Source organism: Herpailurus yagouaroundi, unplaced genomic scaffold (genome assembly GCF_014898765.1).
Source record: "Herpailurus yagouaroundi ecotype Mexico unplaced genomic scaffold, PumYag 196, whole genome shotgun sequence".
Lineage (NCBI taxonomy): Eukaryota > Metazoa > Chordata > Mammalia > Carnivora > Felidae > Herpailurus > Herpailurus yagouaroundi.
In genome coordinates, this window is record NW_024412427.1 from 13,362,630 (window position 1) to 13,376,596 (window position 13,967).

Genomic DNA, 13,967 nt, shown 5'->3' on the forward strand with positions numbered 1-13,967 from the left:
ATTGTGAAGGAACACCTGTCCCACAGATTCTTCAAAAGACTTCCCTGAGGAGTCTAGGAGCCAGATGTATGAGCCAGGACATATTTTGGCTGTGACAAAGACACAAATAACAGTGGCTTAAACATAATAGAAGTTTCTCTCTTCTATCACCTAAGCAGTCGGGGCAGGCATGGCAGCTCCAGATGTCTGGGACCTAGGGGCTTCCTATCTTGTTACTCCCCATACTAGGATTTTTTTCTCACCTTCAACACGGCTCTGGTCCAGCCAATAGGAAAGGTAAACCTAGCCGGAGGAGAGCACAACCCCTCCTTTTAAAGGGATAACCTGTAAGTATATATGAAATTCTACTGCTCACATCCCATTGGCTAGAACTTGTTTCCTTGGCCACACCTAACTGCAAAGGAGACTGGGAAATGTAGTCTCCCAGGTGGCCACCAGCCCAACTAAAAAAGTTCCTTTATAGACAAAAGGGAGCATGGCTACCGGGGGACACATAGAAGCCTCTGCCTCACAGAATTGAGTCATATGCCCTTGCCCCCACCAGTCTTCAGTCAGGGGAATATTTTGGAGCAATCGTTCTCAAACTTGAGTATCAGAATCACCTGAAAGACATAAAAACAAGCTGCTCCCAACCAACCCCACAGTAGCTGATTAGGTAGGTCTGGGTGGGGCCTGAGAATCAGCATTTCTAACAAATGTCTGGGTAATGCTGGTCTAGGGACCATCTTTTGAGAACCCCTGTCTTGGGCCAATTCTGACTTGCTTCCTGGGGCCAGGTAGAGGCTGCATTCCTGGAGCATTTGGGATGGGGGTCCCTAGGAAGTGAGGCTCCACCTGCGTGAAAGAAAGGTGAGAAAGGCTGTTGGGTGGGAGCCAGGAGAGGCTCACAAAAACAGGAAGATGAACGGTTTGGAGAGGCCCTTATCTCTGTTGGAGATAAGGATCAAGGAGTATTCGGGGCCCAGTAGTGAAAAGTCAGCATTTTGCAAAGGGTTCACTCTTTATCCTGAAGGCCCTGGGGAGCCATGGAGGTTCTGAAGCAAAGAACTATTGTGATGAGATTTGTAAGAGGATGAGAATACATTAAAGCAGTGGGCCTCAAAGAGAGGTTCTCAAACCCCTTGCATCAGAATCTCCTGGAGAACCTGTAAAATGCAGACTTCCAGGCAAGCTCTATCCATTCGGGAGATGGAAATCTGCATTTAAAATTACCCCCCCCCCACTCTACCCAGGTGATTCTGATGCACTTTGAAGTTAGAAAACCACTACACAGAGAGGAGGCAGGGAGATCTTTTAGGGGCAATACTCACTAGAACGGAAGCTCTATGAGGGCAGAGACTATGCTCGTTTTTTTTATCTTCCTTGTTCACGGTGCCTAGAAGAGTGCCTGGCACATGATAGGTGCCCAACAAATATTTGGTCTAGCGGTGTTAGGAACTTCAGTCTGGGTCCTGATTTTGTCTTGGATTCATTCTGGGACCCCAGGCAAGTCTGTCCCCAGCCGCATCTCTTTCTTCCCCTTATCTGTAGAATGAAGCGTTTGGAGATAATCCCTCAGAGTACTCTGGGTTCCTCTCCTAGCCAACTGCCTTCATCTCTTAGGGGAACCAGAGGGATTGTGGCAGAAGATATCCTTCCTTCCTTCTCCCTCCTTCCTTTTTGCCTTCCTCTGGCCCAGAACAACCAAAACAATAGGACACAAGCAGCACGTACTGAAATGACTTTTAATATCTCATGTTGCAGCAAAATTAAAAATATACAAAAAGTTTGTGGTGTACAAAAGAGTCTCAGTACAGAAGCCCCAGCTTGGGGTCTCCTCCCCCTCCTGGGGGAAGCACAGAGGGGTGAGTGGGGGTGGGGAACTGAGGATGGCACAGATGTAGTAAATACCAGGAGGTGGGACCGGGAAGGAATAGGAAACAGGGGTGGGCCAGAGCGGGACCGATTAGGGAGCAAAGAGAGGACCTGGAGGGGAGAGTCACCAGAATTGTGCTGAGGGAGGGAAATCAGCCCCTCAGCCATGGCTAGTGGTTCCTGGAGTTGGAGACAGAGTGGAAAGGGAAGCATCAGTGCTGGGAGTGTTCTGGTGGGACTCCCAAAGGACGTGGCCTGTGGTCCCACCCTGCCACCAACGGCCCAGTGACCTTGGGCTGGTTGCCTCCATAGGCCTTCCCCCTTCCATAAAACAGGAGGCTGGATACATAGATTCCCAACTTGGGGTCCCAGACCCTAAGGAACCCTGGAGGCAGGAATGGGGGCCCATGAGTGCTCTTCAGAATTATGTATTAAACACTCCAATATAATACAGACATTCCCCAACCCTCAAGGCCTAAAAGCTAACCTGAGGCCTTGGTAGCCTTTATCTGCAATCAGAAGCTCAGCTTGAGTTACTTTAATGTGGAAAGATGAATTATTCTTTAAGAAGTGAGACTTGTTTGGGAGAAAAATCTTCCAAACTATAGGATCCCCAGGGGTGAAAATAATAAGAGGGGGCCCTGGGAATTGTTCGGGTAACCTTTCTAGCTATTTTACGAGTTTGGAAAACCAAGGGGGTTGGGGGCTGTGTTGTATGAGCTCGCTCCCCCTGCCTAGTTTGGTGGGCTAGCCCAAGGGAGGCAGGTCTGGTTTGGGTTCTGGGATATTTGGGTGAGAGAGGGGTAGAGGAATACCCTTCTCCCCACCCCACCCCTGCCCTCCGCCCCACCTTTTGTCTCAGGCTACCCTCCACTCTGGGATTATTGCAGGTGCCCAGGGGCCCCCCACCCCTTCAGCCTGGCCTGAGGGTGCCCTTACAATGATTGTGCATAGAAAAAAGGCCAGGATTGCTGGGGAGAGGGCGGATCCTGCCTTGCTGAAGGGTGGATAAGGCCAGGCATTGGAGGACCTCTTTCCACTTGCCTGGGGGTGGGGGGGAGGAGGTCTGCATCCAGGAACCAGGCCATCCCGGGAAGGGGCCTTCCTTTCCCACTTCCATAGTTTCCTGCTCTTCCTCCCCTGGACCCAGAAATGTCCTAGCCTGTCCTCAACCAGAAGGACATGTTATAATCCCTTTGCCCCCCAGGCCCCAAGTCTTAGAAGGCCCTCTGGTTGGGGAGGGGAGACTTAGCCCCCTTGCCCACTGCTGCCCATATATGGCTTGGCACTCAGTCCCTTTCAAGGAGACCTCACAACGCATATCAGTATAGGAATTGGTAGCTCCTCCCCTGAAGTCCCTGCCTCCAGCTTTACCTGGGACAGAGGTAGGTGCCAAAGGGTGACAGGGGCCAGCACAAGATGGCGGCAGTTGGGTCTTGGCTTTCGGTCCTCATCCTCTCCCTGGACTCTCCCTTCACACAATGCAAGTTCCTCCTAACCGGGGGCCCCAACACTGGAGAATACCCCAGCCTCCAGCTTTTCCCCTTCGGGTATGGAGAGGCCTGTAACCCTTATCAGACGATGGTCCCCCAGGCAGGGACCCTGTGAACACCCAGGTCTCCCTCCCCTTTCCACTTTTCAGATGAGGGGGGAAGGGGAGACACTTCTCAGGTGGCCAGTTGGTGGTGGTGGGGGGGGGGGGGGTTAGAAAAGTCTCAGAGGGAGCCAGGGCTTCTGTCCTTGACTTCCCCGGAGGGGTTTCCAGACTCCACACGGCTTCCTCGAACCTTCTCAGCATTTTGAACTAGAGATTTCAAACAGGCGGCCCATGGGCCAAGTCTGAGATTAGTTTGGCCAGCACAGGGTTTTTCAAACATTTGAGTTCTAGGGCCTATAGGCAGGGCATGTACCCCCTGTGTTTTCCAGAGTCCCCACCACTCCCTATTGTACGGCACTTGCCCTTCTCTCCTTTTCTTCATTACCTGAAGACATTTGAACTTGCAACCCATACACCCTTGTCCAGGAAAACCTCCCCACTGCCTGAGGTTTCTGTGAACTCCAAGCCCAGGTGCGCTCCAAGGGAAGGACCTGTGGGACTTTAGCCCTTTGGAGGGCATTGGGGTGCCAGGTAAGATCTTCCCTAGATACTTGCAGCGCCCTTGGCCCTCGCCAGGCTTTTCTCTCCCTTTCCCCAACTCTTCTAGTGACATGCCTCTGTGGGATTCAGTGCGGCAGGGAGCTGGCAGGGGTAAGGCAGATTTGGGGGGGGACACAGGATGGGACAGATGAGAGGAGGGGACCAAGAAAGCCTTCCTTTGGGGAACCCCCGCTGGGGAGGGGTGGAGGTCTGTGCTGTCTAACCAGGGTGACAGTTACAAGGCACGTGGTACATCAGTGCATGGAGGTGTGACAAGGGGTGTGTTGTGCCTGGAGAGGTTTGGGGAGCAGTCAACAAGCTGGGAGATCAGTTCAAGAAAACTAGGAGACAGAAGTCTATCCTGGAAACGGCGATGTGGTCTCCTGGGGGTAGAGATATCGAGGGCGAATTTGGTACTCAGTGTCCTCTTCTCTTCTTGGCAAAATTAAGATGGCCCCAACTACCTCTCGGCTCCAGGAAAAGCCTAACTCTGCCACTGACTTTCTGTGTGATCTTGGGAAGGTCCCTGGCCCTCTCTGGGCCTCCATTTCTCTTCTATAATAGATGTGGAGGGCAGGTAGCTTAGGGGACCCCAAGGTTCTGGGGGGCTGTGGTTCTGAAATATTCTCTCACTGCAAGGACCCTGTAGGGATTCTGGGAAGGACTAAGCAGCCAGGCTAGGGTGCAGGACAGAGATTGGGGAGCAGGAGGCAGGGACCCAGGGGGTCCAATTCTGGCAAGGAAGAGAGGGACTGGCTGAGGTAGATTGTGTCACAGAAAAACAAAAACAAAAACAAAAAAAAACCACCAAAACAACAACACATGGGATGATGCCCCTTCATCACTCTGACCGCTCTATCCCAGTGAAATGAGGACTCACGGGGACCAGATGAAGTAGAGACAGGCCAGTGGAGAGCATGACCTCAGGACAGGAAGCGATGGGGTCCTGAGCTCCTGGATATATGGGGGGTGGGGGGTGGTCCTTAAGAGACTAAGCTCTTTCCTGAGGGTGAGAAGCAGGAGAAGGCAGCTCCGAGGGCCCTTTGACTGTGGCATTTCCAGTGCTGGGTTGTCCTTGCAGGCAGAGGCTCTGAAGGCAGGTTTTGTGGGAGAGAGACGTAGGGGTGGGGAGGGAGTAAGGTCCAAAAACGTGGCCCTGGTTTCCCTGAGAGCCTCACGCTGCCTCTTAGCACTGCCAGCTCATTCCTATTCCCTGGTTCTCTGGTGGCTTCTGGATCTGTAAGAATTTCCAGCTCCCGGGAGGACATTTTTAACTTTTCCTTCTAGGGTGCTGGATCATGGGGCAGCCAGACGGACCACTGTAGTACACTGGGGAGTAAAATAACTTGCCAAGGCTGACCCTCATGTCACTTCCCTGAGCCTCTTTACTCCTTTGTAAGATAGGTTGATAACAGCTGCCTTGCAGAGCTGTTGCAAACAGGGGCGAGTTTAAGTGAAACAAACAGTCAGTCCTGGGGAAGCGGTCGGCCAGACCTGTGTCTGCCTCCCCAACGGGTGAACCCACCAGAGGGCGTCTGGGTCAGCCCTGGACCCCGCCCCCCTCCCCATCCCCTTCAGGCCTGGTTCCTGAAGCTTCTTAGGGATCATGGAAGTACTTTCTTCAAGTAGGAAAAGCATTCTTTGTGTGTTGGCGGGAGGGACGCACTCACCATCTGGGCCTGTGTGGATGTCTATGCAGTCACCTGTGTGCCAGGGGGTGAGGGGACTTGCATCACAGGTGTGGTGTGTGCTTGTGTATATGTGTATGTGGGCAGTCCTGCCCTCTCTGCCTTTGGGGTCACCCTGCACGTTGAATGTGGTCCTTTCCTTATATCCTCAGCAAATTCACCCTCACTAATCACTATCTGAAGGGACAGCAGGAGTCTGGGACCTGTGGGGCTAAGCTGCCACTCTGGGCCTCAGTTTCCCATTTATAAGCCGAGAGAGGCTGAACCAGAGAGGGCAAAGTGCCTCTCTAATTTGCATAGTCTAGGATTCTCATGCACCTCCTCACTCCCAGCCCAGGTCTGCATCTGTCCTTAATATCGCCTGCTGTGCCCTTGCATTGAACACACCTTAGCTGGCATGGGGGGGGGGGGGTGGGGACTAAATAGTGGGGGTTCCAAGCTCTGCTTAGAGGCTCCGTCCCCTCAGCCCACAGAACTGCCTACTTCTCTGCTCCCACACTCCCCCACCCCATCCAGGACTGGCTGCCCCAGCTAGAGAGGAGGGGCCACGGGCAAGTGGTCCCATGGGCACCCAGGATATGCAGGAATGGACTGCAGGTCCTAGGGAGTTGTCAGATCTGAGGCAAAACAAGTCAGCTGGAAAACTGACATCCCAAGGAGCTATATCTGCAGGGCGGCTGAGAGCCAAGATTTATGTCATGTCCCCAGAGCTAATTTTTTTCCAGCTGGAAACCAGTTGGCAGTTGAAATGTCTCAAGGGTTGTGAGGACAATTTCCTCTGGGGAAGACGGCTGTGGACCAAGGTGGATGGGGCATAGAACTCCTATAAATCCCAGAGATCTAGAACTGGAGTACCCGTTCCTAGAATATTCCACTCACATGGGATTCTGGAGCCCCCTCCCCCACCACCTTGGCAGAAGCCAGAATCCCCCAGAGCAGAGGAGCAGGGCTCCAGTGCCCTCACCCTCATCACAGAATCCAGATCAGAATGACTCCTTAGGACATTTTATCAGCTAAGTGCTTGAAAACTTAATCCAGAATTAAGAATGTCTCTCTAGAACAATTCCCCTGCTAAGTGTGCTAGGACCTCACCAGACAGAGTATCTGTTGTATTCAAGACTTTTATCTAGAAGAAATGTTCTAGAGACTCATCTAGAACAAACAATGGCTCCTTGAAACGTTTCACCGGAGGTTTCTGGAACCTCATCCATAACAGAGCCATAACAAAGGGTGTCTCCTGATGAGTTCACCTTGGAAACATTCTCTATGCTGTGCATTGAGGGTTCCCCTCCCCCCAACCTGCTATCCCTTCATGCTTCTGCTGGCTTGGACCCCCTCAGTTGTCTCAGGGTTCTTCTTCCTGTCAGCCCCCACTCCAGCTCCCTCTTTTAAGCCCCCTTTTGTCCAGGCTCCGGACCTCAGACCCCACAGGAGCTACACCAGCCTTGTCCACCAGACGTTCAACCTTCCCTCACATCTTCCACGGCCTCCTCCGTCCTGCTCAGAGATCTCCTCTCTCCAGGGAAGTAGCCCACACCCAACACCCCTTGAGGAGCACAGGGCCTAGGTCACGGACCCCAGACGGTGCCCTTTCTCTGGCAGGTCCACCAGGAGCGACATGTGGGTGACTCCAGGCAGGGGAGAGGCTGTGGTGCCCCTGGCACCCGACGTGGCACGGAGGCCTCCTTGGAAGCGGGGCAGCTAATGAGGAGTGTAGCACCAGTTGATTCCCTGGGCCCTGGTTCAGGGGAGTTTAGGAGATGGGCCACAGGGCTGCAAACAGGCCTAGGGCTGGGGCCTCCACAAGGCTGCCCCCTCCCCAGAAAGAACCCATGGTTCTTTCTCCATAAAGGTCAGGGCCACTCTACACTTGGACCAACAGATCCACACCCCTGTAGCTGGGTGGCCCTGAAATTCCAGGCTCAACACTGTGGTCGATGTGGGGTCGGCCAAGCCTGTCCCTCTTCGTGGGGGAGACTGTGGCTTACACCGTGGTCTCATACTCCAGCAACTCCTGGGAGGTCCCCACGCTCCGGTACTGCAACCGGGGAGTGACAGGAGACGAATACTCCAGCGCCAGAATAGTCTTCCGGAGCCGGCGGTCAATAAAATGAGCATCCCATGCAGGGTACTTCTTACGGGGCAGGTCGATCCGAATGACAGGCCCCTCTGTCCGCAAGGTACGGGGCACTGGTGTGGGAGGCAAGCCAGGCCGCACCTGGAAGACAGGTGGCGTGGGGGTCCCTGCACGCTCGCCCCCCACAGAGGCCCCATCCCGCTCAGTGCCTGTAGTCCTCGGCAGGGACCTTGGGGGGCTTGTGACGGCGTCGGCCGGTGGGCCACAGGGTCCTGGGGCCTCAGGGCAGATGCAGCCAGGCATCTGAGGACCCAGCATGGGCCCATTGGGGTGCAGGAGGCAGTAGTAAACACACATGAAGAATATGCCCAGGGCGAAGCTGGAGGCCACCACGCAGACCAGGATGAGTGAGTGGAAGTCGGTGGAGAAGTTGCGGCTGGAGTACCAGAAGCCAGTGAGCGCAGCGTTCTCAAGCAGGACGATGCAGTAGTAGAGGGTCATGCGGCGGCGGCTGCGGCCCTCCTTGACGTTGAACCAGCAGAAGATGTAGATGATGCCCACCACCATGTTGTAGATGATCTCCTCCCACTTGGACATGCAGAAGTCCGTCTCGCCCTGGATGACCCAGAAGGTCATGACGCACCAGTGGGCTACGATAAAGATGCCGAAGTAGAGCTTGTAGACGCTGGCAAAGAGCGCGAAGGCCAGACTGCGAGCGGCGATGGTGAACAGGTGCCACAGCACCTGGGCCACAGCGCCCTTGTAGGACAGTGGCCGCTTGTCGTCCCGTGAGTCCCGCAGCACCTTCTGGTAGGAGGCCAGCGTCCAGGCCAGGGACACGAGCGAGGCGGAGGTGGACAGGGCTGCAGAGACAGGGTGAGGGCAGGGCGGGCTGGGTTAGGGGTGGGTCCGGGTTGGGGTGTGGGGAGAGGGGGGAGGGTTCTGGGTCAGGAGCTGGGTTCCGAGGAGGTGTGAGGGGAAGGGTCTATAAATCAGGAGGGCTGTGGGGAGGGTCCGGGTGGGTGGCCTTCAAGAGCAGTGATGGGGGCAGGTAGAGCGGATGGGGCTGGGTACCTCTGGAGGAGTGGGAGCATAAAGGGGGAGGGAAGGTGGGTGACTTTGGTCTCCATAAAGGCCAGGGCCAGGTTTCTAGAATAGGGATATCAGGATTCAGGAGTCTTGGTGGAAGGGTGGGAAATTAGGGTCCAGGATTCTGGGAGTGAAAAGGGAAGTGAAGAGTTGGGGGGGGGGGGTCACGATTAGGGCATGAAGGAGCCAGGAGGGGACTATTAGTAGCTATAGGCCACCAGGGTGAAGCTGGGGTATGTCGAGGGGTGTCCAAGCTAAGCACAGCTGAGGGCACGGGAAGAAATCTGCAGTGGGAAGTTTTGATTGGGGCACAGTATCCTAGGCAAGGGGTTCCCAGGGGCCTGAGGGTGGTGATAGAATCTTTTAGGTCATTGAAAGTGGGATGGACAGTGTGCGGGTGGGAGGAGCACGGGGGTGCTGCCCGGATGTGGTTTTTGTCTGACAACGAAGGTTGGCCTGGTCTGTGAGAGTTAGGGAAGGGGCAAGGTTGGTGGTGAGCACCTGGGGACCAGGTAAGCCTGGGAGGGGTCCCCAGGGAGTGAAGGCCAGAAGGGGGTAAGTAAACAGACTCTCTGGAGACTGAGGGTGACTGAGCAGGTCTGTAAGTCAGAGGGGTCCCCCAGAGATGCAATCTGGGATCAGGACACTTCCGGGAATGAAGAGCGGGGAACTCCAGAAAGGGCCCAGGTGTGGTGATGGGGTCAAGGGCCTCTCTGGACTTAGCAGAAATGGGGTCTGCTCTGCCCTGGCAAGGAGGAAGGGGAGGAGGGCGAGAGCGGGCAGCACCCAGGGGTGCCAAGGGGAGGCGAGGAGGTGGAGCCAGGCCTCTCCCAACACGGAGGGTAAGCAAGCCGGTGGAAGGGACATGGGGGGGTCTCCAGAGGCCTGGTGGGTGGTGAGAGTAGCAGGGGCGGGGCCTCCAAATCCCCGAGGGTCGGCAGGAGTGGGGGTGCTAGAAAGGAGGGGGGCAAGCAGACTACGGAGGATGAGCGAGCCCCGGGCGGGGACGGGGCGGGGCGGGGCTCACCGGGCAGCAGGTCCGGCTCGCCGCCGCGGTGCACCAGGAGGCTGAGCTGCAGCACCAGCTGCGGCGCGCTGCGCAGAAAGGTCTCCAGCAGGCGCAGCATGCTCACGTCGGCGCTCTCGAACAGCATCCGCCAGTAGAAGTGGCGCCGCAGCCGCTCCCCGCGCCAGCGGCTCTGCAGCCCCAGGTACATGGCGCGCAGGTACCTGCGGGAGGGACGCCGTGCTCAGGCCAACACCCGCCCCCCCGCCTCACCGCCCCGCGCGCACTCGTCCGGGTCTCGGCTCCCAACTCGCCCCCCGCCCCCGCCCTCCCCGGGCCGCGAGGCCAGCGCCCGGCGCAAGCGCGCCGTGTGCCCTCTGTAAAGTAGCGCCCAGCCCAACCTGTTTCCTCGGCCGTGGCCTGGACATATCGGAAGGATCGCCTCCCCAGGCTGTCGTCGGGGGACCCCGAATGCGCGCTCATTAGCTTAAAGCGCTTGGCACAAAGTAAGCCCCTGACTCGGCCTTCTCACCTTCATTTCTGCTCCCGGGGCCCGCTTTCTTTGCAGGATTCCTGACACTTCACAGTGCACTGAGGTTCTAGTAGCCTCATGATTGCCCTCATTTTACGCATGAGGAAACTTGAGGCCTGGAGAGGTATGCCACTTGTCCAAGGTCACACAGCTAGGAAGCAGTGGAACCGGGATTCAAACCCAAGCAGCCTGGTTCCTTCAGGAACACTCTCTGGTGCCAACCCCCAGCTTCCGGGCCTGTTGCCCACCCCCACCTCTAAGTGGCCAGTTTTTCCCCACAGGGCACAGGGAAGCTGCTCATAGATCCCCTGGCACGAGACTTTGCTGCTTCCTTCTTGAGCTATTTCTCCCAACAAACGTCATGGCTCCAACTGCCCTGTGCAGGTCACAGACCCCAACTCTCCATGCTCTCCCTCACTGCTGGGCTTTTGCACCTGCTGTTCCCTCTGCCTGGAACACCCGTCCGGGTCCTCCAACCCCACTCCAGCCCCAAACCTGGCAACTCCCGCTTTTCTTCCAAGGCACAGCCCTTAAACATGACCTTTTCCAGGAAGCGTCTGCTAACCACTTTCTACCAGGGGTAGGGACCTCTCCCGGGCTTCTGTCTAACCCACAGTGGGTTGTAACTGCCAGGTTATGCGCCCATCTCCCCCAGGCTGAGAACTCTATGAGGATCACTAGGTCAGCTTGCTAACTGCTGTACCCTCAGTTCTTAGCACACAGTAGGTGCTCAATCTGTGTTGGCTCAAAGAATGAATGCATGCATAATTGCAAGGTTTTGTTTGTTTTTGTGTTGGAAGTTTGTTTAATTAAATGGAACTCTGGTAACCCAGTAGGGGGTATGGGCAGGATCCTGAAGTCCTGAGTGCAAGTTCTGACTTTGCTTCTCATTTACCCTGTGATCTTGAGCCAGACCCTCTCTGAGCCCTAGTGAATCCCTCCCAAAGTGGCTGTGAGAATGAAATGGATGAGAATATACTCTGCACCTATGAAGTGCACTGCCCGTGTAGGATGAGAAGGGAGGGGCCTGCCATCCAGATCTCTGGATGTGCTTTTCCTTCTCTGCCCTTGTTCTTTGCCTAGAAGCTCTGCCCTGGGTTGTTGCAGCCATAGACCCTGGCCCCCAAGCCCCTCAATTCTCTGATTCATGGGGCAGGCACACCCTTTGCTGAAATCAGAGAGTGCTCTTCTAGAAGTTATCTCTCCAGAAATCAGGGGAGAAAATCCCAACACAGATTCAGTGATCCTATCACTTGAATCTGAAATTGAGGAACCAGATATTTGGGGGTCTCCTCCCAGATGTGAAGTGCTGGCATTTTTAACATGTTGTTTGGGAACCTGGGGACCAACTGTATTCAACTGTGTGTTGCCAGCCCACGAGGAGAATCACGGTACCCCCTGGAATTTGGTATCAGCTGATACCCAGAGTTTCCCAAAATGAGTATCCCAGTTATAGGAATGGTGTGGCCCTCCCTGAACCTCAGTTTCCCTATCTACCAACAAGAAGGATGGGCTTGATGACTCTGGAGATCCTTTTAGAGCTAATGTTCTGGGACTCAAACCTCCTTCCCCAAAATGTGGCCAGAAACATCCCATTCAAGGCTCTCCTCCCCATCCCTGGGTCTTCCCGGCACCAATCAATGGTGTAGACACACCTTCAACATGACACAGTGTAGGACCAGCAGCTGGGAGGGGGAAGAGGGCTGGTCCCTCAGAAGTGGACTGAACAAATGCAAAGGCCCTCAGTCTAACTCCCCCATCCAATCCTAGAACTCCTTCGGCAATTCCCAGCCTCGTGTGTTTACACCTTCTGCTTGCACGCTCCCCAGAATGGGGAGTCCCTACCTCTTAAGGCAGGACCCTTGCCTTCTGAGCACCTTCAGGACTGGATTGTGTTTCTTTTGATGAGCAGAAATTTGTTTCCCTATGCCTTCCATCCTCTGGGCCCCTGCCTTCCCCACCACTTAAGGATCCCTTCAGCCAGAATCATTCATTCACTTACCAAGTATATTTTGATCGCTTGTTATGTGCCAGGCCCTGTGCCCAAGGGACACAGATAAGATAAGATCTGAAGTAGATGCTCTAAGATGCTTGGGAGCCCAGAGAAGAGATGGGTAACTTTAGCTTGGGCGGAGAGGAGATCAGGGAAGACTTCTCAAAGAAGAAACATTTCATCTTAGTTTTAAAGCATGGGTAGGATTTGAAGGCACACAGGAGGCAGAAAGGCATTCCGGGCAGAAGAAACGGCCGAGGCAAAGGCATAGAGGCATGAGAGGGCATGGCCTTTTAGGGGAACGGCCAGTGGTTTGCTGGGGCCGGAAGGGAACTCAAATTGTGAAGGGCATCAAGTTCCAGGCTGAAAGGTTCATATTTTATTTTAAATCTGAATTCTATCCCACAGTCAGGGTGATGTGATCGGTTTGCTGGCTTAGAAAGCTCGCTCTGGAGGCTGGCTTGGAGGAAAGCCAGGAGAGGCTGGGGTTTGGTCCAGGCCTGAGATGACAGGCTGAGCAAAGGCAGGGCACAGAGGAGGGGCAGAGAGCAGAGGAGAGATGGCTAGGTGTGGGGGATGGGGGCTATGGGAGAGACCAAGATGGCCTCCAGAGCTTCTGGGGAGCCCAGAGCACAGACCACCTTCCCCAGCCTCCATCTTCTCCCAGACCTATTCCCTTCCCTATTCCTGTGGCTCTGGCTTTGAACAGAGAGGAGAGACCAGCTGGTCCAACATGAAGGGGCCTGGGGAGTTGGGGGAGGGCGACACCCTGGAAGTTTCTCTCAGGCTGAGGACCATCTGTTTCCTGGCCCGGGTCAGCATGAGGGAGGCCCTCGCCCAGCCAGCATCCTTCACCACCTGACAGGCTGCCTCCCACCTCTCCGCCCCCTCCTGCCCCCTCCCCTGCCAGCTCCCAAGGCCCCTCATCCCAGATAACCGCAGACAAAGGGCTCACCCAGCCCAGGGCTACTGTGGGCCGAGCAAGGAAGGGAGAGGGGAAGGAAGGAGGCCTCTGATTCCCAAAAACATGGTGTTGGGCAGGGAGTGTGGAAAGACCCTGCTGCATTCTGGGGATGAGCGGACATGGGTACAACCTCACTCTGCCCCTTTTGGCAACAGGACCCCAAAGCGTGGCTGTTCCTTTCAGCCATCACTAAACACTCGCTGCCAAGGGCCTGTGAGGTTTTCATGAGCCTAGGAAAACGTTGGAGGCCTGGAAAAAAAAAAATTGGCTCTAAAACACAGGGAAAAACTGCAGAATCAAAATTAATAAATGTTTAATTAAATGTCTGCAAAACAGAACATGATATCAGCCAGTTGCCTGCAATTTGGCTCTTATCTGGTTATATATAATTTACATTTGGTGTTTGATGTAGCTGCATTTTAATATGCTTGATAGATGTGGGGCCCACCAAGGTTTTAAAACAGCCCTGCCCAGGACATACCACCTAATTTCCCTGCGCCTCAGTTTTACCTTCTTTAAGAAGGGGCCAGCACTCACCATCTTGCCTGTGTCACAGCCCCTGGGGTGGGGATCAGAAAGGCAAGGTGGCAAAATGTTGGGCTTGTGCGTTTGCCTCCCAGCCCTGAT

The 13,967-nt window shown here is 54.9% G+C and overlaps 1 protein-coding gene across 1 annotated transcript in view; it reads right to left on the reverse strand.

Annotated features, from left to right (window-relative positions):
* Positions 1–1,705: 1,705 nt before the first annotated feature.
* Positions 1,706–13,967, reverse strand: part of XKR7 (XK related 7) — a 29,408-nt gene continuing 17,146 nt past the window's right edge. Inside the window, exons 2-3 of the mRNA XM_040447376.1 lie at positions 9,873–10,075; positions 1,706–8,619 (exon numbers count right to left, since the gene is read on the reverse strand). Of these exons, the coding sequence (XP_040303310.1) occupies positions 7,664–8,619; positions 9,873–10,075 (1,159 nt within the window). The 3' untranslated portion in view covers positions 1,706–7,663. The remainder of the gene's footprint in view (positions 8,620–9,872; positions 10,076–13,967) is intronic.